This window comes from Bos indicus x Bos taurus, chromosome 10 (assembly GCF_003369695.1).
Source record: "Bos indicus x Bos taurus breed Angus x Brahman F1 hybrid chromosome 10, Bos_hybrid_MaternalHap_v2.0, whole genome shotgun sequence".
Classification (NCBI taxonomy): domain Eukaryota; kingdom Metazoa; phylum Chordata; class Mammalia; order Artiodactyla; family Bovidae; genus Bos; species Bos indicus x Bos taurus.
The window spans coordinates 42883172-42906869 of record NC_040085.1 but is presented as its reverse complement, the minus strand read 5'-3'; the positions used below and the strand labels follow the sequence as shown (position 1 = coordinate 42906869).

At 43.5% G+C, this 23698-nt stretch overlaps 1 protein-coding gene across 2 annotated transcripts in view; it reads right to left on the bottom strand.

Annotated features, from left to right (window-relative positions):
• RORA (RAR related orphan receptor A) overlaps window positions 1-23698 on the bottom strand; it is an 810701-nt gene that overhangs the window by 646652 nt on the left and 140351 nt on the right. Inside the window, exon 2 of one of the 2 annotated variants that reach the window (XM_027553851.1) lies at window positions 1112-1165. The exons of the other annotated variant lie outside the window; for it this stretch is intronic. Coding sequence (XP_027409652.1) covers window positions 1112-1165 — 54 coding nt within the window. The remainder of the gene's footprint in view (window positions 1-1111; window positions 1166-23698) is intronic. 2 annotated transcript variants of the gene reach the window in all.

Below are 23698 nucleotides of genomic sequence, written 5' to 3'. Positions count from 1 at the left end.
TTTGTTGAATGTTTACTCTATACCCAATACTGGGTTTCAGCATTCACTTTTTATATATGTGCAAAAGCACTGAAAGTTTTAGTGACCTGGGTGACCTGCCTAAGGCCATACAAAGAGATTGTGCTCCAGTCTGGACTCAAACCCAAAGCCACCTGATATCTAATTCAGTTCTCTTTCTAAAAAACCATGTTACTACATTATGCTTAACATAGATTTTCATAAGCTAGATAGGGAGCCCCCAAAGCAAGCAAAATATAGTTCCTACAGGGGAATGCATTCCAAGTTACAAAAAACGGTACAAATAGGACTTTAAGGACATAAGCAGTTCATATATTCAGATTACACTCTAATTTTGCTCTTTTCCTTTCTAAGTATCCCATTAGTAATCTAATGGTCTCCTGTTGAAATGCCACTCTGTAAATTTTATGAAACTGAAGTATGCCTTTGATACACGGATCCTTTTGCTTGTGTTTCATAGACTAATCTCTACTACTAGAATTCACTTTTTCTCTGTAACTCAGACCTTTCAGAGAAATACAAACCTTCATTCCATTGGTATATCCTTGGATTTAAAAAACAAAGGAAAGCAAACAAACCACAATTTACTGTCAGGCAAAGGAACCTCGGCTTATTCTTTGGATTTCAGAATTGGAAGGCCAACATTAACAACAGCAACTTATTTCAGATATAAAGAAGTCATGTTACTAAATACTGTTCTTCAAACCATAACATTCTCCAAGCTTTGCAGTAGGTAACACCTACACTGGGTTTTGTAGGACTTAAGCAAGTCCAAAAAAGTAATTGGGGTGGAGGCAGGACAAAAATAGAGCAATAAGAAAGTCTCTAGACAGACTCTCCAATTCTTTCCACTATTTTTTTTCACTCTAGAGGATATTTATAATTATTGTTTTTTAAATGCTCGTGATGTCACAGATAACGAACACCAACTGCTCCCCACAGAACTCTTACTACAGTACATGTTTATAAGAGCAAATTATTGTTTATACACAGATAGGATTATAAATGAGGGGAAGAACATTACAAATTACATGTTATTGAAAAAAAGCCAGAACATTTCCATTTCTTGCTTTTCATGAAAAAACATCATTACCTGGATCATGCCGCCTTCTCTCAGTTCCCTCACTGGACACTGGCATGGATAACCCTACAAGATTAGAGTAGTAAGTTTATGTTTTTATGATATGATTTTAGAACACAGGGTAATACCCACAGTGATAGGAGCAAAATCACTCACATTTCCATATTTCAAACTACTCTACGAATCATTGCAATAGAAAGATTTTAACTTTAAGTGCTGGACAAAGAGATCATCCGTCCCAAGAACTACATACATCTAGGACCTTCAAATAAATCCCTCCTAAAAGGCTGATCTTTTAACATTTAGAACTGAATCTTAAAAGAACCTGAATGAAGTTTTGTACAAAATGGGGTCTTTTCTCTGCACATTTAGATTAATAAAAAGTGATATTGTTTTTACTTTCTTATCAATAGTATCTACTTTATAATGTGAGCTCTGCTCCTGGAAATAGTATTTTTGTGAACTAACATAGGGTCAACTTATGTATCTACCTCAGGCTACCATATGACCTTAGAGAGGACTGAGAGACCACAGAAGCAGCATCTTTCTTTTTGGTTCTAATACTATTTTCAGGATTAAATGAGTTAATACACATAAAGTCCTCAAAACAGGTTATGGACCATAGTAAAAGTCTTGGAATAACGTTACATGTTCAGTGTTTCCACTCCACTGGAGTTCCAGGAATCTACACCTGGGCAGGCCCAAAGTGGTTCTGCAGCAAATGAATGGAAGACTTTTTTAAAGGTATGGCTTCCGATCCACTTCTCTCCACCATCGAAGGCATCTTTTCCTGACTCATTGCAGAAAAGGAGTTGAAACCGAGCAGGCAGTTCACCTGTGCTCTGAACTACAACTGGCAGAGACCTGGAAATGGCGTCTTCCCCATTGCTTCTATGCTATAAATGGCCCTCTGAACAGCTTTCTGAGATTCATATGCTAAAAGACTCTTGTTTGATTCTAAGGCAAGTTTGAAGGCACTGTGCAGGTGCACCATTTACCACAACAAGCTTCCTTACTGCTCCTGTTATTTAAAACCAAGATACTCACTGACCCTGTAGGATTATGAACAGCTCACACCTCAGATGCCTAGATGCTCTCAGGGTTGGAATGGATATTAAAATGTTGTCTAGGCCCACCACCTTGTAGCACTGTTAGGCACAGCTCAGTGCTTCAAATTTCTCAAATGGCATGAACTGCCTACCCATGGCACCACTGTTTATCTTGTAGGGCTATTAACTTCCCTTAACCCAACAGAGTTTAAAGGATACTGGGCCTAGGGGATAAAGGGAAATAGATGAGTGGAGAGCCCCAAGAAAAGCTCTCATCTCTATTTGTCAGGTATCCAACTTAAAGCAAATATTAAGGGACTTGGAGAAAGGAATGGTAACCCACTGAAGTATTATTGCCTGGAGAATTCCATGGATAGAAGAGCCTGGCGGGCTACAGTCCATGGGGTCACAAACAGTCAGACACGACTGAGTGGCTTCACACCAGACCTGGTGGTCCAGTGGCTAAGACTCCACATTCCCTTTGCTTGGTATTATCATGGGAAGCAAAGCAGGCTCCACCAGGACCTCCACAGTCATGCCAACACACTTTGATCTAAAAGCCATTCATAAAAAGAGTAATGTAATTTGAAAATACACATTGAGCACCTACTCTTTCCAGACTCTGCCCTGAAGTAGTCAAAGGTTCACTGAATGATAGAGACATGGAAATAGACATGAGATACAGGCAATTATTCTGTTACTCTAGAAAGAAACCACTGCTTCTAAACTAAACTAAAGGCAGCACATTTACAAATGGGTCCAAAGGAATTCTTGACCTGGAATTGATTCTGATATTGAAATATCTTTAAAGAAACAGATCGTGTCTACCAGTTGCTTACAATTTATCAAAATCCCCTTTCCACCAAACTAACTTTCTTCCCATGAGGAATGGGTAAAAATTCTCATTATCTACTGGACTATTTCAGATAAATGTCATGAAGGTGGTAGGGTCCTTCTCAGTGTTGAAGTCCCTTCTCCTTTGCTTCAGGTGAGGTAGAGGCTATGGTTCCCAAGCTGTGGGACTGCAACTAACTCACAGGAAAGCCATGGGATATTTTAAAAAGTCAAGGGTAGCACAGTCTCTGTCAGTAGCAGACACTGCTACTAGTAAGTTGAAACTATTAATATATGGAACTGTTGCTATTTCTCTTGGTCTAGGGAGTGAAAAAATTACTGAGACACAAAGACACCATGAGCTGAGAATGTTTGAGAACCTTAGGAATTGGGCAGCGGGTTGGGGGTGGGGGTGGGGGTTCTCTCCATCATATCTCAACAACCTCAGAAAGCAGGCTTAATAGTGTCTCTACTCTTCAAAGTCACCTTGAAAGGAGGTTCTAAGAGAGACTTAATAGATTATCACTGTGTAACATGTCACTTCTGATTTAGTAAAAAAAGATGGGCCTGTGGAATCGTAGTTAGAGGAAGTCTTAAGATGGTCTTCAAACATGTTATGTGCCTGGCATGTAATATATATAAATATATACACACACACACACACACACATATATATATATAAACACACATATTCTTTTTCATTAAAAACCCTTCCATCAGGGAGTTTAGGTCTTTTGAGGATGAGCTGCCCATTCTCCTTGCTTGGTGCCCTCTAATAAATAGTATATTCTCCTTCACTACAACGTGGCAACAGTAGCTTGGCTTTGTTGCATGTTGGAGAAGCAGATGCAAATTTGGTTCTGTAATGGGGGCATGCCCAATGTGATGGGTTAGAGCCTGGCTGTCACTGGACACAATCACAATGGCAAAATTGTTGTCCTCTCACACAGCCTCCTAGGCTCACCTCCCTCTCTTTTACTGGCATCTATGGAGAAGACTCAACTCAGGTTCCTGCCTTTATCTGGTCTTCACACCCTGACATTGGTCACAGGCTTGGGGTTCCAGCTGCTCATACCTGGGCTGGGTGGGTAGGTATTGGGATGGGGAGTCTGACCACAAAATGGAGATGGGAGCACTCACTTAGATTAACATGATTCAGCCTTGTCTTTATCACCCCTTACCAGAAAAGCCCTACAGTGTGTGTATGTGTATATGTAAATATATCTGTATAAGAAACTAACAAAGTGCTCTATCCCCACTGAGCTCTGATTTTTGCTGGTAGGGCACCTTCATCTTGGAGTCTATTTGAGTGAAGTGAGTGAGTTTGGGCAAAATCCCATCTTGACCTGTCTCTCAATTGAGCAGAACGTCCTATGAAACAGATAGGGCAAATATAATTAGCTCTGGCTTTGAGATGAGCAAACTCAGGTCCACCTGAATTTAGTGAGGTTAATGGATTTTCCCAGACTCCCCAAGCTCCCAGAGCAGGGCAGTTCCTTGACCCAAGTCTTCCACATCTAAAGCTCTCTCTCTTCATGCCACTGCTGCCTTGGTTTTGAACAAGAAATCAGTGCCCTTCTCTTCCTCAACATGCATACCCAGTGGAGAAGCAAGAAGACATTCTCTTCAAGGCAAGAAACATCCAGGTTCACCCATATGGTTCTGTGGAACTCTACTGGGCTTCCAGGCAGCCCTAAAACATCCAAAGGCAGAAGTCATCATGTTGACACCCTGGAAGGCTATGTCAAAGTTTGTCCTCATCTCTAGGAAGTTCAGTCCTCACCCTTCTAGTCTTGCTGGTATTACAAGTCTCCTTTCCACAGAAGAAAGGAGAGGCCTCTGCAGAGACATTTAAGGGCCAGGAAGGATGTAGACCTGTGCTTCTCATACATGAGCATGCATCAGAACTACAGGAAAGCTTGTTAGTACACAGGTTGCTGGGCCCGAGCCCCAGAGTTTTCCAGGGTAGGGCAGAAGCATGTGCATCTAACCTGTTCCCAAGTGATGCAGAGGCTGTTGGTCGAAGGACCACTCTGAGAACCACTGATTATATAGTGAGTTGTCTCTCCCAAGGGCCTGGTTTATTGGTCCACACACACCAAATGCTTCTTGAGACACGTCCAGGAGGGCATTCACTGATCATCTTAACAAAATCATTTAAGTGGCTTCTCTCTTCAGCTTTGTTTTAGACCCAATGCAATAGAAGTTAGATAAAAGTCTCTGCCTTTTAGAAACATAGAAGCTAGATACGGACAAAATTCATGTGGAGAGGCCTAGAAATACTGCCGTATTCTGATTATGATAACTCTCCCAGAATAAAACAAAAGGCTTACAGTGGCAACCTCACGTTTCCTTGGGGGGGTCTCCAAAGACTGTGCTTTCTAATTTTCAGTGATACCATCATGATCCCGAAGATCATTAAGCAGCTGTTACAGCTGTGTTTAATCACAATCCTACCGTCATATTGAGTGGCTCTGACCTACTGACATGCGAGTCCTTGGCCTCCATGGAGTCGCTCTGACAGGCAGAAGTGGCTGCAGAAGGCAGTGATAGAAATGGGTTTAAATGCTGAGACTCGTGGCATCAAAGATCTGTGAACTGTTGAGCTACACAGAGGAATCATCAGAATAATGATCATTTTTCTCTACCCCCTCCCTCGCTTGTTCAAAGAAAAGAGCCCTTAATTGCTTCTTGAACTACACACAAGTGGGCCATTGACTGTGACTGTAATTCAGCCGAGAGGCAAGGAAAAGTCTAAAACGGATTTTGTTGAGGTGATGTCTTAAACACAGAAAACGCTGCAGAGAGCTCGCCACACACAGGACACTGCTAGGTAGAATTGAGAACAGCTTGGTATATATATGGTCAGCAGTCAAAGCCATCTTTCATTATAGATGATACCAGTGTGGTCAAGGCAAATGTATTTTTTTAAGTGGAGAGGGGGCGAGAGAGATAAAGAGAGGGAAGAAAATGGAATAGAAGTCGTATTAGAAGGATATCCCATTGCAGATGACCTAGCAAATTCAGATTCCTAAAGAAGATGACACTGTTTAAGGAAACTGATTTCTGAATTCAGTTGTTTACTATTTACCTATCTCTTTACACCCACATCCCAGGTATACATGACATCTGAAGGAGTCTGAATCATTTCCTTCCTCTGGAATGCATCAGCCTAGAAAGGGTTATGGACTTAGGCAGCAACTCTCTGCCCATACTGTCCAGTTTGCCAGCCATTCCACTCAAGGTCATGGCAACAGGGACTAGGAAAGGAGCGCCAGCAACTGAGAAACCTACTGCCAACTACATGCCTACATGCTCATCTAGGAAGAAAGCGGACCTTCCAAGGAAATCTCCTTTTCCAAAATGTGCTTTTCTAAATTCTCTGTGCCGTTAGGCCTCTTAAATAAAAAGTAATGCCTAATACTTCTCTGAAGCCTCTCATCCCACTCCATCCAGAGATCTCTTTTTTCCATAAAGGCCTTTTGCACCCCCTGCTGGGTAGCTCCTCCATTCCTCTACCCTTCCATGGAAACCGGCCCACTCACCGCACCTACATGCCCTGCACTGGGGGAGGTTAGAGGGAGGGCCCCCACTCCTGCTCTGCACAGAGTAGCTAGGTCACATCCTCCTAACACTCAAGTAGAACCCTGTTTGCAAATAAGCCTCAGTGGTGAGAGCAAATGAGTGATACTGACTTCCTAGTAAAGCAACCCCTGGATAATCAGAAGAGTAGGTGATAAAAATTGGCATTGCTTACTTACTATGCATGGAGTCCATATTAAGGGCTTTAAACACTTTCTCTCAGTCAGTCCCAAAAATAACTCTCCAACCATGATCTCCATTTTAAAGAGAAGAAAATGGATGCACAGAGAGAGTAAATAAGTTACAGAAGTCATAGTGATAGCTGTCATCTCATGATGTGAATCCACATCTTTGAGTTCAGCGTCCAAGCTTTTATAATCTATTTATGACCGTAAATGGGGCACATGCCGCACTGGGACAAGCTGACCATCTGGAGGGTATGTGTTCTCACCTATCTCATGGAGTCAAACACTTACATATCTACTACATGTTGGGCAAAGAACTTGATGCCCTTTACATATTACTTGTACACTTCACAATTCTAAAAGGTGAGCTGTTTTATCCTCATTTAGCAAACAAGAAAACCCTGAGTCCACATGACAATAACTCACCTAAGTTTCTCTGGTGGTAGGGACAGGACGTGAAATTAAAAATCCCATGTGCTTTATTAACTCACAGCATATGTATTACCATCATCCTCCTGACAAGTACAAAAAAAAAAAAAATACTAACTATAATCCAGGACTATTTTAAGACAATAACCTTGAAGGATCTTCTGAATTCTACACATCAAAAATGATGCCACCAATTCATTTAGATGGTGTCTTCAAATTTTCATATAAAAGGTACTCACCTTTTAAAAAAGCAATAAAATGGAAATGTATTAATAGATCAATTAAAGAGACGTAAGTCACTTATTTCATTACCAGATCTCAGATGTAGTTCTACATTGTTCATCTAGTTTGTCTAACTTTTTTCCTGACATAAGCCTGACTTTAATTCCCTGGTGGCAGGATACACTCTCTCCCTCTCAAGCAATTATAATGCCACTTGCATAACGAAGTAGCATACGAAGATTTCAAGGGTCTCTTAACAGTGGCTAAATTTCTCATACATTCACTCGTTCATCTACTACTGAGTCACGTACTCAGTCTCAGAAAAGCTATGTAGAAAAGGCCCAAGTGTAAATGTCATTGTTGAATTCCTTCCAAACTCATACAAGAAGGACAGAAAGGGGGTTAAGAGATAGAGCAGCCCCTCAGTTGGCAAGCATTGATTGAGAAGGTATAATATGCCTGCTCCATCCTAGGCATGGGAGGGCTACCTAAAGAATCACTGCTTCTCATCCTCAAAGAGCTGGCTCAGAGCTGGAGTGGGGAGATGCTCAGACAACACAATATGGGTTATTGGGTTTCATGGGCTTCCCTCTTTCTGGCTGGGGCACTTCTGGTGGGAGGTGCTAAAGAGCTCATGTTCTGAGTTAGACTTGGTCTAAAACCTGGCTCTGGTGCTTTCTTTCCTGTGCATCTGTGAGCAAGTTGCTTCAACTCCTGCAGACTCTGTGTCCATATTTGTAAATGGAGATGACAGTACTTATAACAGGGCAGGAAGGAGGAAGCCAGTCCTGTAGAAAGAGGTCAGCACATGACCAGCACATGGCCAGGACTATTAAAGTTAAGGGCAGCACAAAGTTGGCAAGAAGGGAGCTGGCTGGTCCTGTCCCATTGCAGGTAGCTCAGGAAGCCACTTAGTTCCTGAAAGCTTCCCTCTCTTACTTCTCCAGGCAGGGGTTGGAACTCTTTAGCTTGGTTTCAACTCCCACTTCCCTATCCCTGAACCTCATGCAAACTTCACTTGGTTAACCTGTATTCATCCTTCAGCCCAACCTGAACCTCCCTTTCCATTTCTCACTGAAACTCCCACTCCCTCACAAGAGGCATGAGTCACCCCTGATGCTCTCCAAGCACCTAAGCTCACCGGTAACTCAGCAGTGATCACTCAGAGTCCCTGTGTGCCTGCCTACATCCCCTACCAGAGTGTATGAAACTGGAAGGCAGGACCACACGCCCGGGGCTCTCTGCCAGCTCCTCATTTGATAATGGACAGTAGCAGGTGCTCGGTAACCATTTGTTTAGAAGACACATGAATGAACGCAAATAGATACCATGTCTAAACCTGTAATAAAAAGTACATGGCTCAAGTGCGGCATCGAATTCTGCTGTCCTGTCTCGCACCTGGTGTCATTACATCTCTGGATAAGTAGAAACACTTATGGTGTCAATCTGAGGCCTTTCTAATACGACATCAGCTGCTTTTCCTGCACATGGTGGGCAGAGTTATGAGATTTGGCCAACTTTCTCCTAGTCAGTTCACCATTGGTCAACAGAGGTGTTCATGTGGATGCAGTTAAGATGTTTATGCCAACGTCGGGCACAAATAAACGTGGAAAGAATTCAGGTCAGTCCAACCATTAGTAACAGTATCTTCTTGCTCTCCTGGGAGCTGTTTCAGATTTCGGCTGCATCCCCACCCCTACATAGAGAGACCGGGAGAGGGCTGCAGCTTCTAGAATTACAACCATTTTGTCAACTTGTCATTTGCCTCACTGTCTGGACGATGCCTCTCCCTCTGGGTCCAGAGACATTCTGCACAGGAAGAAAGCAATAAAGTGAACACAGGGCCGATGAATTCTCCAATCTTCAAAGTACCTTGTTCTGTCCCACAGAACATACATATTTCTGGCAAGCACCATGGAGAGCCTCACATTTGTTACCTCCTGCTCTGCTGGGAATCAAAGCATTTACCCCCCATGAGATGTTTTTTAAAGGCCCAAGGGCACTGGGCCATCTTATCCCCACTCCCTTGGTGAGCTTCCCTGACTACATGAAAATACCTGAAAAGGCTAACTTTGTCTGTTCCATATTGCCTTAAAAATAAGAATACTCTTAACCTTTAGGGATTTATATTTGGAAAAAGGAAATGAACTAGATACAGCTTATAAAAAAAAAAAAAAAGGCAGGAAGGTGAGTCATTTTTCAAATTATTTACAAATTTGGGATGGAAAATACATATATATTTGCAGATATTGAATACGATGAACTGATTTGTTTCATCATTTCTCAGTGTACCATACCTTTGTTGGTTATATTTTACTTTCCAGAGAAAACTGAGTGGGGCCCATAGCAGGTGCTGAAAACCGACTTGATGAACAGAGTAGCCAGAATTTATAATCCGTAATTAGTTAGAATTAGCCTGGGGAATAATAACTAAAATTCTAGAGAAGTGGGAGCCAGAAGATCCATATTTAGATTTCAGCTTTACCACCTCCTAATCATTCCCAAAATATGGGCATAACAAACAGTCCCTTCACAGAGCTCTGTGATAATCAGACGTAACAGAATTTTGTAAAGTGCTGTATGTCTCAGTAGTAACGGAGATCTTTCCAGTTCCTCATCATGATTGAAGGGCAAATGTCAATGGGGTTGCTCTTTCAGAGAAAGTTACAGTTAGGTATTTTTTGAAAATGTTAAATTGTATTTATAAATAAATCTCCATCAATGGTTTCTTTAGGTTTCTTTTGGCTAGGACATTCTAGAATCCTAAGGGAAATGATACAACACAAATCATTGACTTGGTCAGTTTAATACTGGCTCAAAGAGTTAGAAAGTATTATCATTAGAAGAAGTTTAGAAAACAACTAATTCTAATCCAACCTCTTCATTTGACTATCATGGAAAGGGAGGTGAAGGGAGGCTGAATAAATTCCCCAAGATGACACAGACAATCATGGAGCCAGGTTTAGACGGGAGGGCTCCTGACTCCTGCAGCGTGACCCATCTTCAGTGCTCCACACTAAACAAAACCTTCCGTTTCAGCTTTCCACATGAAGCCAGCATCTGAGGCCACAAAAGCAGCCCTCTCAAAAAGGTGTGGAATCGCTGTGAAAGCCGAGTCTAAAGGTTGCAGATCATACCCAAAGGCTCACTGTGGGATCCTTTCTCTATATGTCCACAAAGGGCAGACAGGACTCACACCCCCTCCCTGAAGCCTGACCTGGCTTCTCTCCCCATCCCCTCCATATCTCAGTGGGTCAAATCAGCTTCAACCACAGTGACCATGTTATCAAAATCCCAGGCAGAGTAATATTCCATTGTATATATGTGCCACATCTTCTTTATCCATTCATCTGTAGATGGACATCTGCTGCTGCTGCTTCTAAGTCGCTTCAGTCGTGTCCAACTCTGTGCGACCCCATAGACGGCAGCCCACCAGGCTCCCCCGTCCCTGGGATTCTCCAGGCAACAACACTGGAGTGGGTTGCCATTTCCTTCTCCAATGCATGAAAGTGAAAAGTGAAAGTGAAGTCGCTCAGTTGTGTCCAACTCCTAGCGACCCCATGGACTGCAGCCCACCAGGCCCCTCCATCCATGGGATTTTCCAGGCAAGAGTACTGGAATGGGGTGCCATTGCCTTCTCCAGATGGACATCTAGGTGGCTTTCATAAAAAAAAAAAAAATATGAACTTGTGTCAGTGAGGTGTATGAACCTAGAGCCTGTTATACAGAGTGAAGTAAGTCAGAGAAAAACAAATGTTGTATGTTAATGCATATATACGGAATCTAGAAACATGGTATTGATGAACCTATTTTCTGGGAAGGAAGGGAGACACAGATGTAGAGATGGACTTGTGGACACAGCGGGGGAAGGAGAGAGTGGGACAGACAGAAGTAGCAGCATCGACATATACACACTATCGTGTGTAAAACAGACAGCTGCTGACAAGTTGGTATATAACACAGAGAGCCCAGCCAGGCGCTCCGTCATGACCTAGACGGGTGGGCTGGGGGGGGAGGGAGGCTCAAAAGGGAGGGGCTATACGTACAATTATGGCTGATTTGCCTCGTTGTACGGCAGAAACCAACACAACGTGGTAAAGAATTTTCCTCCAATTAAAAAAGAAAAATAAATCCCAGGCAGAATCCAAAGGGAAAGATCCAGATTATGAAATGTCTAGTTCCAGAAGGTACCAGATAAAAGAGGAGCTCTGTTCCTCATCTTCACTTGGGCCTGAAGCTGTTCCCCAAAACACAGCTGTGCACACTCATGGACATTCTGGAATGGGGTAGTTCATTTCTTAGCCTCTCTAAGCCTGAGGCTGGAAATCTCTCTGTGTTCAAAAACCCCATGCATTTCACAAAATCCTCTAGTGCGGGAAAAGCCCGATTTGAACAGACCCAAATAACCCCCAAATGCTGTGGACGGCACATCTGTTACAGTGTCTGTTCATCTGGAAAAGGAATCTATAGCACTCAAATGCTGACAGGGAAACTGGGAGAAAAAAGGAAAGACACCTTGGCCAAGTCCCCCCACCCCCACCAAGCATATTCTCCCTTATGGAGATTGCTCTCCCCCAGGAAATAAAATGCATCAGCCTCAACAAACAGGACACAGAGAAGATGGAGGACACAGACCTCTAGATCAAATCCAAAAGCTGAATAATAAAGAACACAAAACGACAGGATAATTCAAGAGTCATTTCTGCTTGGCTCAGAGTGATATTAACAGCACAAGCCTCCCAAGTTACCCCTGTACAGAAAGCCCTTTCCTGGTTTTACTAGTGTTCAAGACCAGGAACTCAGCTGGATGGAAGTGGGCAAGAGGCTTTCCACCACAGAGATGATTTCCTGTGGCCACCTAAAATGAGGGGCACCCAAGGGTTCAGGGAGCTCTTGCACCCGGATGGGGCCCAAGAGGGATTGTCTAGGCCACTTCTCCACTCGAATTTTCTGCTAAGACTCTCAGTAAAGGCAAACAAATTATTTCCTTCCTCTACTTTAGAATGCTGTAATCTATTTAGCTCTTTTCAGGTTCATTGGGAAAGCACAAGATTCTTCTCGACTCCATTAACCATGCTTGCAAGAAGCCCATCAGGCTGGTTTCACCCCATGTGGCAAGACAAGACCTTCTAGGTACCAACCGTACAGACCCAAAGTCAAAAAGTGAGAGAAAAATCACAAAGCCTCTGGGAAAAGGACCGCACAGACTGCTGAGGTCCCTTCTTCAAGGGCAAGGGTCATCACAGGAGAAGGATAATGTATTTGACCTTTCTTAGAGACGTCTGGGGAGAAGGCAATGGCACCCCACTCCAGTACTCTTACCTGGAAAATCCCATGGATGGAGGAGCCTGGTAGGCTGCAGTCCATGGGGTCGCTAAGAGTCGGATACGACTGAGCGACTTTACTTTCAGTTTTCACTTTCATGCATTGGAGAAGGAAATGGCAACCCACTCCAGTGTTCTTGCCTGGAGAATCCCAGGGACAGGGGAGCCTGGTGGGCTGCCGTCTATGGGGTCGCACAGAGTCGAACACGACTGAAGTGACTTAGCAGCAGCAGCAGCAGAGAGGTCTGGATATTGGGAAACATCCCACACTTTTCTCTGGGACTTGCTGTATCTTTTTAGAAGTGTGTGTGTGTGTGTGTGTGTGTGTGTGTGTGCGTGCGTGCGTGTGCGCGCGCGTGAGAGAGAGAGAGATTTTCTAAATTTCAAGTAGTCTCTTGCCAGTTTGAGTTCTCTTGGCAGAACCTTCAAGTGTTCTCAGTAACAGATGCCTGGAGGAGAAGGAAGCTAGGAGTTCTGCAACAGAGCAATGCACCGAGTTGGGGAAGCAGCTGCTCCGCTCTAGTCACTGTGTATACAACTTCACCCAAAGTGTTTAGGAAACAGATCATTCGGGAGCCTCTACCACCTATTCAAAATTCAGGCCCTTTTAGTTCCACTCATTTTTTTTCCTCTATGCTGTTTGTTTTCTGCCATGAGTTTTAGCAATCTGTTTATGTTGTGTGTGTGTGTGTGTGGTGTGTGTATTTCCCTCTCTAGCCTGGCTGAATTATCCCCAAGTGACTCTTAATCCTCAACAGTAATTCCCAGTGATCGCACTGACATGATGGTAACAGGAGAGCCCAGGCTCCTCCCGCCCCACCTCACTCCCTCCTCCCTTGTTGCTAAGCTCAGCGAGGATGTTCCAGAGAGCTGTTTATTTACAAGATGAAGTTTGAGAGCAGGGCCACCAGGCTTTTAAGTGGACTGAGGCTGCCCAGGGTAGGAGAAGAGCTAGAGCTCACAGTCACAAATCCTCCCATTTCTTCCTGCCTCCAGCACCCCTCCGCCATAGCATAAATGTTGGTCCCATATCATCACTCTTTTTAAGGCCCTTGGTCTCCTCATAGTTCATCTAGACTGGCACTGTTACTGAACAGAGTGCTGGACTAGAAATCAGATCACCAGCTCCCCATGCCCAGCTAGCTGGTTTAAGGTGGCACGTTTCCTGCCCTTGATTTCCATAAACATTAAGAATGGACTAGATGGGACCTCCTTGGTGGTCCAGTGGTTAAGACTCCATGCTTCCACTTCAGGGGGCACAGATTCAATTCCTGACCAGGGAACTAAGATCCTGCATGCCAAGTGGCACAGTTGAAAAAAAAAAAAAGACTAGACAGAGCTGACTGGTGAATCAAGTACTTCTCAAACTTGACCGTGCTGAATAATCAGCTGGAGACCTTATTAGGACAGATTCCTTGGCCAACATGTAAAGGTTCTAAGTCAGTAGTTTGGCCATAGGGCCTGGGATTTTGCATTTCTAACATGCTTTCTAGAAGGTCTGAGGACCACACTTTGGGAATCACTGGCCCAAGCTATCTTCCAAATGTTCTACTGGTCTGTCACCACACACACTGGCACGTGAAAAGTCAGAATATTTGGTCCTGTGATGAAAGTCACAGGCCTCTTCCACATTTAGCGTTTTTCTCTTAGTCCCAACTTTTGATCACTTATTTGCAAAGATAAGGAGCAAAGACATGGGTGAGGAGTGCCACTGGCTTAGCGTTTAGCTGGCAGCAGCTACTACACCTGGGAGGGCAACTTGAAAACCATGTGAAATTACAAGATGGAAACAAAAGAGCAGAGGAGGAGGCATAAGAATACATTGCATAGGCTCCACTTGCCAAGCTGTTATCCTGGGTCATATTTTTTGCCAGCTGCATAAGTCACCTGGAAGGGTACACTGCAAATGCAGTGGTCTTACTCACTGTTTGGAAACACATAAAAAATAACTCCAAAGCAATATAAAAAGTAGTGTTACAAGGTACACTCTCAGATATTTACCTTGCTCTTAGCTCTATAATCCTTTTCATATGGTGAAACCAGAAACCTTTCTGCCGTACACAACCTAACCATGACCCATGAGGCCTCTGTAACATCCTGCTAGAGCATGCCCATTTTTACAATTATGTAGCCTGGTGTGAAATGGAGAAAGCACTGCACAGGGATGCTGGGATTAAGTCTAAGAGGAATTCTGATTCTAAGCTCCTGCATTCAGACGCCTCAACATTTCTGCTCATCTGAAACTCTACTTATTCAAATACAAGAGCTCATGCTAAGACAAAACTTTAAAAGAGAACATAAAGAAAAGAACTCAGGATAATGCCACCAGATCAGTGTTTGTCCTCTCCTCTCTTCAATTGTTTGCTGTAGTGAGCAGCTGTTATGAGGAATGCATCCTATGCAACTGATGAACTAAAATCAAATAAATCTTAAGAATCATGGGGGAAAAAAAAGAACCAGGGCACTAGGATAAAGAATAAAAATTTGATTTACCTTTTAACACTGTAACTTGATTCGGCCACTTTAGAAATTGCCAAGTAGAATGGGAGTCAGATAAGAGGTCCATTCCCAAAAGGTCTGAAAAGGTTTCCATAATTACCCAAAAGCATTTTGAAAAATCTGTATTTGTTTGAATCAGGGGTTAGCTATAGCCTGCTGCCTACTTTTGTAAATCAAGTTTTATTGGAACACAAATTCTCTTATTTACGGATTGTCTACTGTCAGTGTACAAGGCACACTTTGAGAGAGCATAACGACCTGAAGAGCCTAAAATATTAACTATTTAGCCGTCTACAGAAAAAATTCTGCCAGCTCCAAATAATAGAAAAAATAATAATAATGACAGCAATTTATACTCCAACTATCTTATAAATTAATTACAAACCTGTTCAATCAAAAAACTATCACCCATTATTAGAGTCTACAGCTTCTTCCTGACTCCCAATAGTGTCTTCAAATGTAAAGTAACCATGCTTTGAAATTCACTCAGCTGTTGAACAAACTTTTGAAAGCCTAAATCAATCTAAGGGCTGAAAATTTATTCTTATGCCAGATCCACCAAAAAATAAAGCACAGCCACACTCAACACGAATTTCTTCATGTGATTCGAGTCATATAAAAACAACATACGAGAAGGAAGGCAAATTGGGTTTTTAAAGCCATAAGTCTGCACTTGGCAGATAAAATGCCATCTCAGATAATCACATTTGATTGTCACTAATGTTAATATATGTCGATAAGAGTCGAGCGCCGCACACCAGAGGTTAGGTTTACTGCTCACATGCAGATGTTTGCTATACTGAATCTCTGCCATAACCCTGTGGGAATGGCATTTTTTATGTGTTCTGCAGTGAATTTATGGCCAGGGAGCCATAAATGTTATAGTTCTTCAAACCTTTTGCTTGTGGAGATTGTCACAGTGATTGAAAAGGAGAAAGACACAGATGTCTTTTGTTAGCGGGCATTTCCAGACCCACTCAAGGATGCAGCCTATGTCAGCTCCGCAAGTTCAGGCCATCTGAATTATCAATGCCACACAGGTTTGCAATCTCCCATTATCAACTTGCTTCAGTTCAGATCTGCATTGAGTTGGCAAGGCCCATATGTACCAGGTCCTGGACTAGGCCCTGAGACAAGGTTCCTGACCACAAGGCACTCAAATGCTGGGTACAGGCAATATACACAGCATGGAAAGTGCTGTAACCACCAGAGAATGAGGCAGAGTGTCACGGGGGCTCTGCATGGACAAGAGCAGGGGCCAAGACAAGAGCTGTGCAACATTGCTCACAGGAGGTCATGCCTGAGCCAAGACTTGAGAGATCAGCTTCAGGAGCATAAACAAAGAAAGCTCTGTGTGTGTGCATGCATGTGCAAGTGTTACTCATGAAAGAAAAGGCAGGAACAAAACCACATGTGCAAGACCCATGCTGACGTGCTCAGAGTATCCATGGCGTTCAGCACTGGTGTAGCATGAAGTGGCAGGGGTTTGAGGGGAAAACAGTTGTGTCATGTGGGAAGAATATGGCCTTGAGAGTGAAAAAGATCTTAGTTCAAGCTCTAGTTTCATCACCCACTAACAGTGTGACCTTGAGTAACTTCTAGAATTTCCATAACCTTCAAAGTCTGGTTAGTAACATATACCTCTGAGGGTTGGTATAAGGGTCAAGGGAGGTGATGGGTGGGTCCTGAGAGCAAATGGGCTAGTAAACTGGTAAAAGAACAACACAGCCACCAGGGAGGACATACACACACTCTGTAAAGCAAGAAAGAAAAATTTTTTTTTTTTTTAAGAATTCCATCCATAGCTTCTTCCATCAACACCGAATAATGACGGAAGGAGTCATTTAAGAAAGAAAAACCAAAGACATGGCAACATTGCTTGAATCTCCTGTTTTCCTGTGTCACTGTCAGGCAGGTGAAAGAAAGGCCATCAGGGAGACGCTGAATCATGAACACAAGGGACACCTCTAAAATGGCAGCGTCGTAGGGGGACCTTCCCAGCGCCTAACCCAACACAAGCTCCACGTGCATCCACTGTGTGCCCAGTACTTGTCCCTGCATGAACACCGATGGGGCGTGAAAGAAACCTCCCCTCAACGTAACATAAAGCCCACTTCTGACTCGCCAGGAGCTACATGACAGATGCAGAGGTTCTTTCAAGCAAATGAATCAGCACCTCAAGCATTTAAAAAAAAGTGGGGGGGTAGTAATTTAGAACTTTCAGTTAAGATGAGCTTTGCCAGTTTCTCTTAGGGAGACTAAAAAGCCCCTAATGATGATGAGTAAATGCCTGTGCTCTGGGGAAACATTAAAGATGAGCGGCTACTCTTCACCAAGGCCTTCCTTAATTCTGTGTGAGAGGGAAGTCTGCAGAAGAATACAGCCCTTGCTAACTTGGGAAATCATCCTGTCTCCTGCAGCTATGGCTTTGTTCATGCTCTTTCTTGCATGAACAACACGCACGCACGCACACACACACACACGGAGAAAAGGGGATGAATCATCATGTCTGCAGGGTTGAGACCTCTATCTTTTATAAACATCATGCACGATGGAAGGGATGTCTAAATACGCAGACCATCCTTGGGGACGCCTTCTAAGCAGTCTCCAGGCAGAAGCCCGTGGAGCCCAGGAGGAAAGCCGTGGCAGAGCCACAAATGGAGAAGATCCCCCTAATCGACAAATTATCCTTCAAAGGTTTAGAGTGACCCTTTTTTTTTTTTTTTTTTTAAGGAAGGAAGGCCCATCCAACTGCAGTAAAAACCATCACTGCAGACTCTGGGTCCCTAGAATCAGGATTGATTTGAGGGGTTTCTCTGAAGCCCGCCAGCAATAACAAGTAGCAAGCTCCTAGTATGCCACTGGGGGAGCCACAGTTCGTCACTCTGGTGGTAAACACAGCTTCCCAAAGAGGACTGCTTTAAAAAAAAAACCCCAATTATCATGCCTATGACCATTCTGAGGGCAGATCGAAATAAACAAATGAACCATGCAAAGGCAGCCTCTAATTACATTGCCCAGAGGCCAGAATTCACACAAGCCCTGGTCCCTACTTCCCAGTTCAGGGCACCAGACAGGGCCAGTCCAGGGTCTTCTCCCCAAAGACTTACTTTTCCCTCAAGAGAAGATTCCCCATTCTTGACTTTCAATAGGTAAGAAAAGGATGAAGTTTTGCCCTAGAATGGGGTGAAGTGGGGAGAGCTTCAGACCTGAGCCTGGGTTCTGGGGACTAACTCTTTCACTAGGGTACTGCTGAGTGCATTACCTTCAGGACCTTTGTTATTTTTTATTCTATTCAACTCTTTGGACCAAGAGATGATCCTAAAACTCCCTGCCAGCTCTAAGTTTGTTCAGGATACTAAGTGAAAGTAACGCAAATCAAGTTGACTCTTGGTGGATATGAATGAGTCAGTTGCCAACTCAGTGTCATTTAAAGGTGGAAAAAGTGGGAGGGAAAAAAAAACAAAAAACAAAACAGGCCTTGACTGGGGATCCTTGAAAATCTTGCCATTTAGTGACTCTTGGATGAAAGACTGAAAGCTGCTGAAATGTACTCACTGCTTCCTCTCAGAAAGTGTGACCATTATCAGTCATTTAGTCATTTACAGAAGCAAGCTATCCAGCAAGTCAGCCAAAAGTTAGGTAATTGTGGTGGTGGCGGCAGGGGGAAGGGGGGCAGAACAGGTCTTAAATTTGTAGCCCAGGAAGACGACAGTAGCCACAAGTCCAAGTATGTGTATATCACAATGCCTGCGGTACATACACAAGAAGGAACAGGAGACAGGCTACTGAATTAACATGGATTCTCAATCTCTCAGTGTGAAGCAGGCATCAGTGGCCTCCGACTCGCTGTCATCCACCCCTATACATAACATGCCTCTGTTTGATACCTTCTGTCACTCCCAAAACGACCCCCAAAATTCACTGCCTCAACACACACCAGCATTTGTGAGTTTCAGAACAGCCAAAACCAGCGTCTGAAAGCCTTCCAACATAGCTCTGTCCCTCCTCGTACCTAAAATGATCCACTGTTCCATTTCCATAGGCTTTTCTTCAGCAGATTGACAAGGTAACATCTGCTTCAGAAACAGATGTTTATGCCAGAATTCTCTTCTGCTCATTAATGCTTTTCCGGTTAACATCTAACTATCTCACTCATTAGTTCTTAATAATACTTTTTGTATCCAAGCCATGCCAAATACGCGCTCTTTAGAGCTCTGTATTATTGTTGCTTCTGTTGCTGTTGAATTACGCTGCTGAATAAAGGAAAAGTAAAAATAAGCCCCTCTAAGAAGGCTGCTATGTGTCAGAGCTCTATCTTTGTGAACTGAACAAGCTGAAATCAATTAAAAGTGTGTGTTTAGAGAATGCATCTCAGCTGTCTAATTGCACCACCTCTGCTTTAGGGCCAAAGTTTGACTTCCTGCCAAATTGCCATCAAAATGGGCGTCCGTCAGCGCTGCTACAACTGCCACTTGTCTGGGCGTGATTCAAGAGCTTGTTCAATGAAGGAAGCCCAGGCTGCTCTGGGGCTTGGCGCACAGGCTCCTACTTCCCAGAAGCAGGCCTCAGCGATGGTGCCCAGACAAAGGACACCACAGAGCCCTCTGGGATGAGAGTTCTGGGACTGAGTTATCGATCCCACCCAGCCCCCGTGGTCTGACAGGCCTAACAGATTAACTCTAGGGAGCATTCACATGATGGTCTCTACTGACCCACATGCAAGTTCACATAAAGAGAACTGCTTCAAGGAAAGCAGAGTCAACACACCTCTGCTGAGTACCTAGCTAGGTACTGTTGATCCATCCATTATTAAAACCACAAGCACTGTTTCTACGGTTCCATACCCAACAGAAGCAAAGGGAAAACAAAAGGTTCAGTTTTTCACTATTTGTAATACAAGGGCACAGGTTAAATTATATTTGAAATACTTTTTAGAAACACTTTTAAATACTTCCTGGTGATCCCAAGGATGGGCCTTTACGTTTCAAGAAGTCAACACCATAGTCAAACAACCAAACAAACCAAGAGAGAAATAAGGCTACTGTTGGTCTGTAAGATAAGGCAAAACCCAATCCTCCAGGGAACCTGTGCCAACACAATGTATTGTTTGGGGTTAGGAGAAAGAATGTTTAATAAATCATCAACTATTGTTTCCATGGTTACAACAGATGTATAGTCACCTATATTGTTTAGCTTGGTGTGATCAGTCCTATAGGAAAGAAATGATTAAGGGTCTTGGTGATAAGCAAATATGGAATTCAGTTTACTTAAAGGCTGGCATACTATCCAAAAAATCTGAAATAAAACAGAAATTTAAATCTAATCAAACAAATGATCAGTCTCCAGACTTCTTGGTAACCAAGGTCTTTTGATTCCAATGAACTTGACTGCAGCTCCATAACATGCTCTGTTCTTTTTATAGCATGCTCTTTCCTTTTCACTGAAGTGGCTGCTTTTCAGCAAAATTACTTGGCAAATACTGCTTTATCAAGTATAAATCAGATATGCTACTCTGGAATCTAAACCCACAAAGGATATGCCCCAGAACACTACATAAAAATGAAAACTAGAAATACCGCATCATTGCTGCCAAAAGAAATGGAAAAATATGAATGAGAATGATCCCTGGGTGTGTCTTCCATGAGATTCCACTTAAATAACATTCTCCACTTATTTAAATCTCTACAATCTGATGGGCTTACACAGTGCAAAACAAAATCACATTTTAGGAGGAAATTAAAATGTTCTGAACTGCTCTGGATGGTGCTGGCATTGTGTAAGGAATGGTGAGTACTAACCACAGTCAGAATCTCTCTGCCTCCAGTTGGCAGATACCATCTGAGGTTTCAAAGCAATGTGCGAAGGGAGTTCAAACTAGAGACTCAGGGGCCTCTCCCCAGCTCCTCTCTCCAGATACAGTCCAGAGGGAGCCAGGCAATTGTGTAGGGGAATGATGATGCAGGTGCAGACCTATGACTTTTAACCCCCAGTCCTCTAGCCCTTTAAACACTCCCCACCTCCAGACCAGTCTCCTGCTGCCGTCTTTACTCACTGTGAGCACTGCTGCCTAGCGCTGCTGGACTTCTTTCCTGAAGCAGTATTACTTTCATCTTCTTGGACTCTCTGGTCAGACCGATATCTGATAGCTCTCTCCTGTGACTGAGGTTACAATATTTTCTCAATTATCCCACAACAACAACAAAAAGACAATATTCCATCTTTAGTAGTTTTCTAAATCTTAACTAGAAAGAAAAACTTCCTTTCTTATGACTGTTTGTTTGGTTTCTTTTTTTAAAATAAAGGACTGGCTTTTGTTGTTGTTGTTTTATAATTTTAGTTATTTATTTGTTTATGGCTGTGCTGGGCCTCCACTGCTCATGTGGGCTTTCTCCAGCTGCAGCACGCGGTGGCTACTGTCTAGTTTCAGTGTGCAATTTCTTACTGCAGTGGCTTCTCTTGTTGTGAAGCAAGGGTTCCAGGGCATGGGCTTTAGCAGTTGCAGCACATGGGCTCCATAGTTATGGCTCATGGGCTTAGTTGCTCCTCGGCATTGGGATCTTCTTGGATAAGGGATTAAACCAGTGTCCTCTGCATTACAAGGCCAACTCTTAACCACTGGACCACCAGGGAAGCCCTACTGGGTTCTTTTTAATTTGAATACATTAGGTGCTATTAGAGACCATCCTGGACTCAGTTTCCCTAAGACACAGAGCAAGGTCTAGCACTAGGAGGTCATCAGGTATGGGTCTATCAAGGCTATGAGTCAAACAAATGATGTGAGGCCAAAGGCATACAGCAGGTTATCTGGGCATTATCCCCTAAGCCTGGAGATGTGGCCAAGCAACACAGTTCTATCTCCACCACCAATGGCTGAGCTGTTGGTTCACAGGCAGCTGAGCATGGCCCACCCATGATACATTTCTTGGTAGAGTGGTGACTGCAGGTACGGCAAGAATGATCATCTGGACATGCAAGGTTGTAGCTCTTCTTGAGGAAAGCAGATTTCACATCAACCCCTGGGGGCAGGGGGTGGCTGTCACAAAGCTGTCCTCATTATGACTGACAACTTGACAGCCATCTCCAAAGCTAACAAACTGAGAAGGGGAAGAAGGTGCAAGGCATGACTGCTCTCTTGCTCCACGAGGTCTCTAAGTAGCCTTATGTGCCGTCAACAATCACTCACCATTAACAGAGGTCTAGAGCTCCATGAAACAGGGTTTGAGCAGGGTAAGAGCTGAATGAAAGTAAAACAATGTCCATCACACTCATAGACCAGAAGAGAACAGAGATGACTTTGGGGCGGGGGTGAGGGGCAGGGGGGTGAACTACAGACTTACCTGTTTCCACTGCCAATCCCACGAGGCCCATGATGGCCTGAGATCTTCACCAAAGCTCAACATGGCCCAGGGCTTTGGCTTCACCAAAGCCCCAGTTGTAGTACTTGAGCCCAGGAGAGACCCTAACACTGAACTTGGCAGGTTCAAGGTGCAATACTCACTGGAGAGACCCAGCCTTTTCTCCTAAGGACAGAGGATGAAGAGGCTTTCATTTCTCTAAGAAGGGGTGACTCTTCCCTTAGGTGAGTAAGCCAAAATGCTGAGATTTCTGTATCTTTCAAGGAAACCTCCAAGTACTGCGAACTCTTGCCCCTAGAAACAAATCTCTAAATTTAGGTGGCAGAGATTCACCTTCAAGTCACAGGAAGATCTAGACCATCAAATTGAGCTTAGAGTGCTATTTTAATCTCTCCCACTCTATTTAATCAAGTGACTACAAGGTATAAGCAGAATCCATGTAACATTCACTCCCTTGTCTATTTGAATAGATAACAGTACAGAGCCCAGGCTTTTCTAGGCCTCATCCCTAGGTGATGACCCTCTGGCTAGATGGCAAACCAAGGAAGACAGCTCATGCTCTCAGAAAGGGAGTTCCTCGTTGACGGCCTCAGCTCTCTCCAACAAGATGTGATGAGACCCACAAATGTACCAAGCACATCTTATTTGTGTGGCTCTATTAGGAATGCAATGCTGCATCAGACAAGTGACCAGCCTTCTGGGTGCTTACATTTTAGTAGGGAATAGAGAACAGTTACACACATAACTTGTAAGCATGGGGAAAGATACATGTCATAAAGGGAAGAAATAAGTTATTTTCAGCTTAGATAGGAAAGATCAGGAAGAAATGGGAAATATTCTTTGAACAACCAGTAGGTATCCAGTTGGACCAGATGCGGGGGTTATAGTAACACATATAAGTCACATGCTGCACTTTGAGGGGTGTAATTCATCCAATAGACAACTATCTACAACAGCTGTGACGTAGAAGACTGAGAAGAGACATACATGCAAAGCACCTCAGGAATGAGAAAGAGGAGCTGTTTCGCCGAAGTGAAGAGATGAATTCACTAGAGTTGCTATCTGAGCTGGTTAATGAAAAGGAAAGCCCACATTTCATCAAGCAGAAAAGAGACGA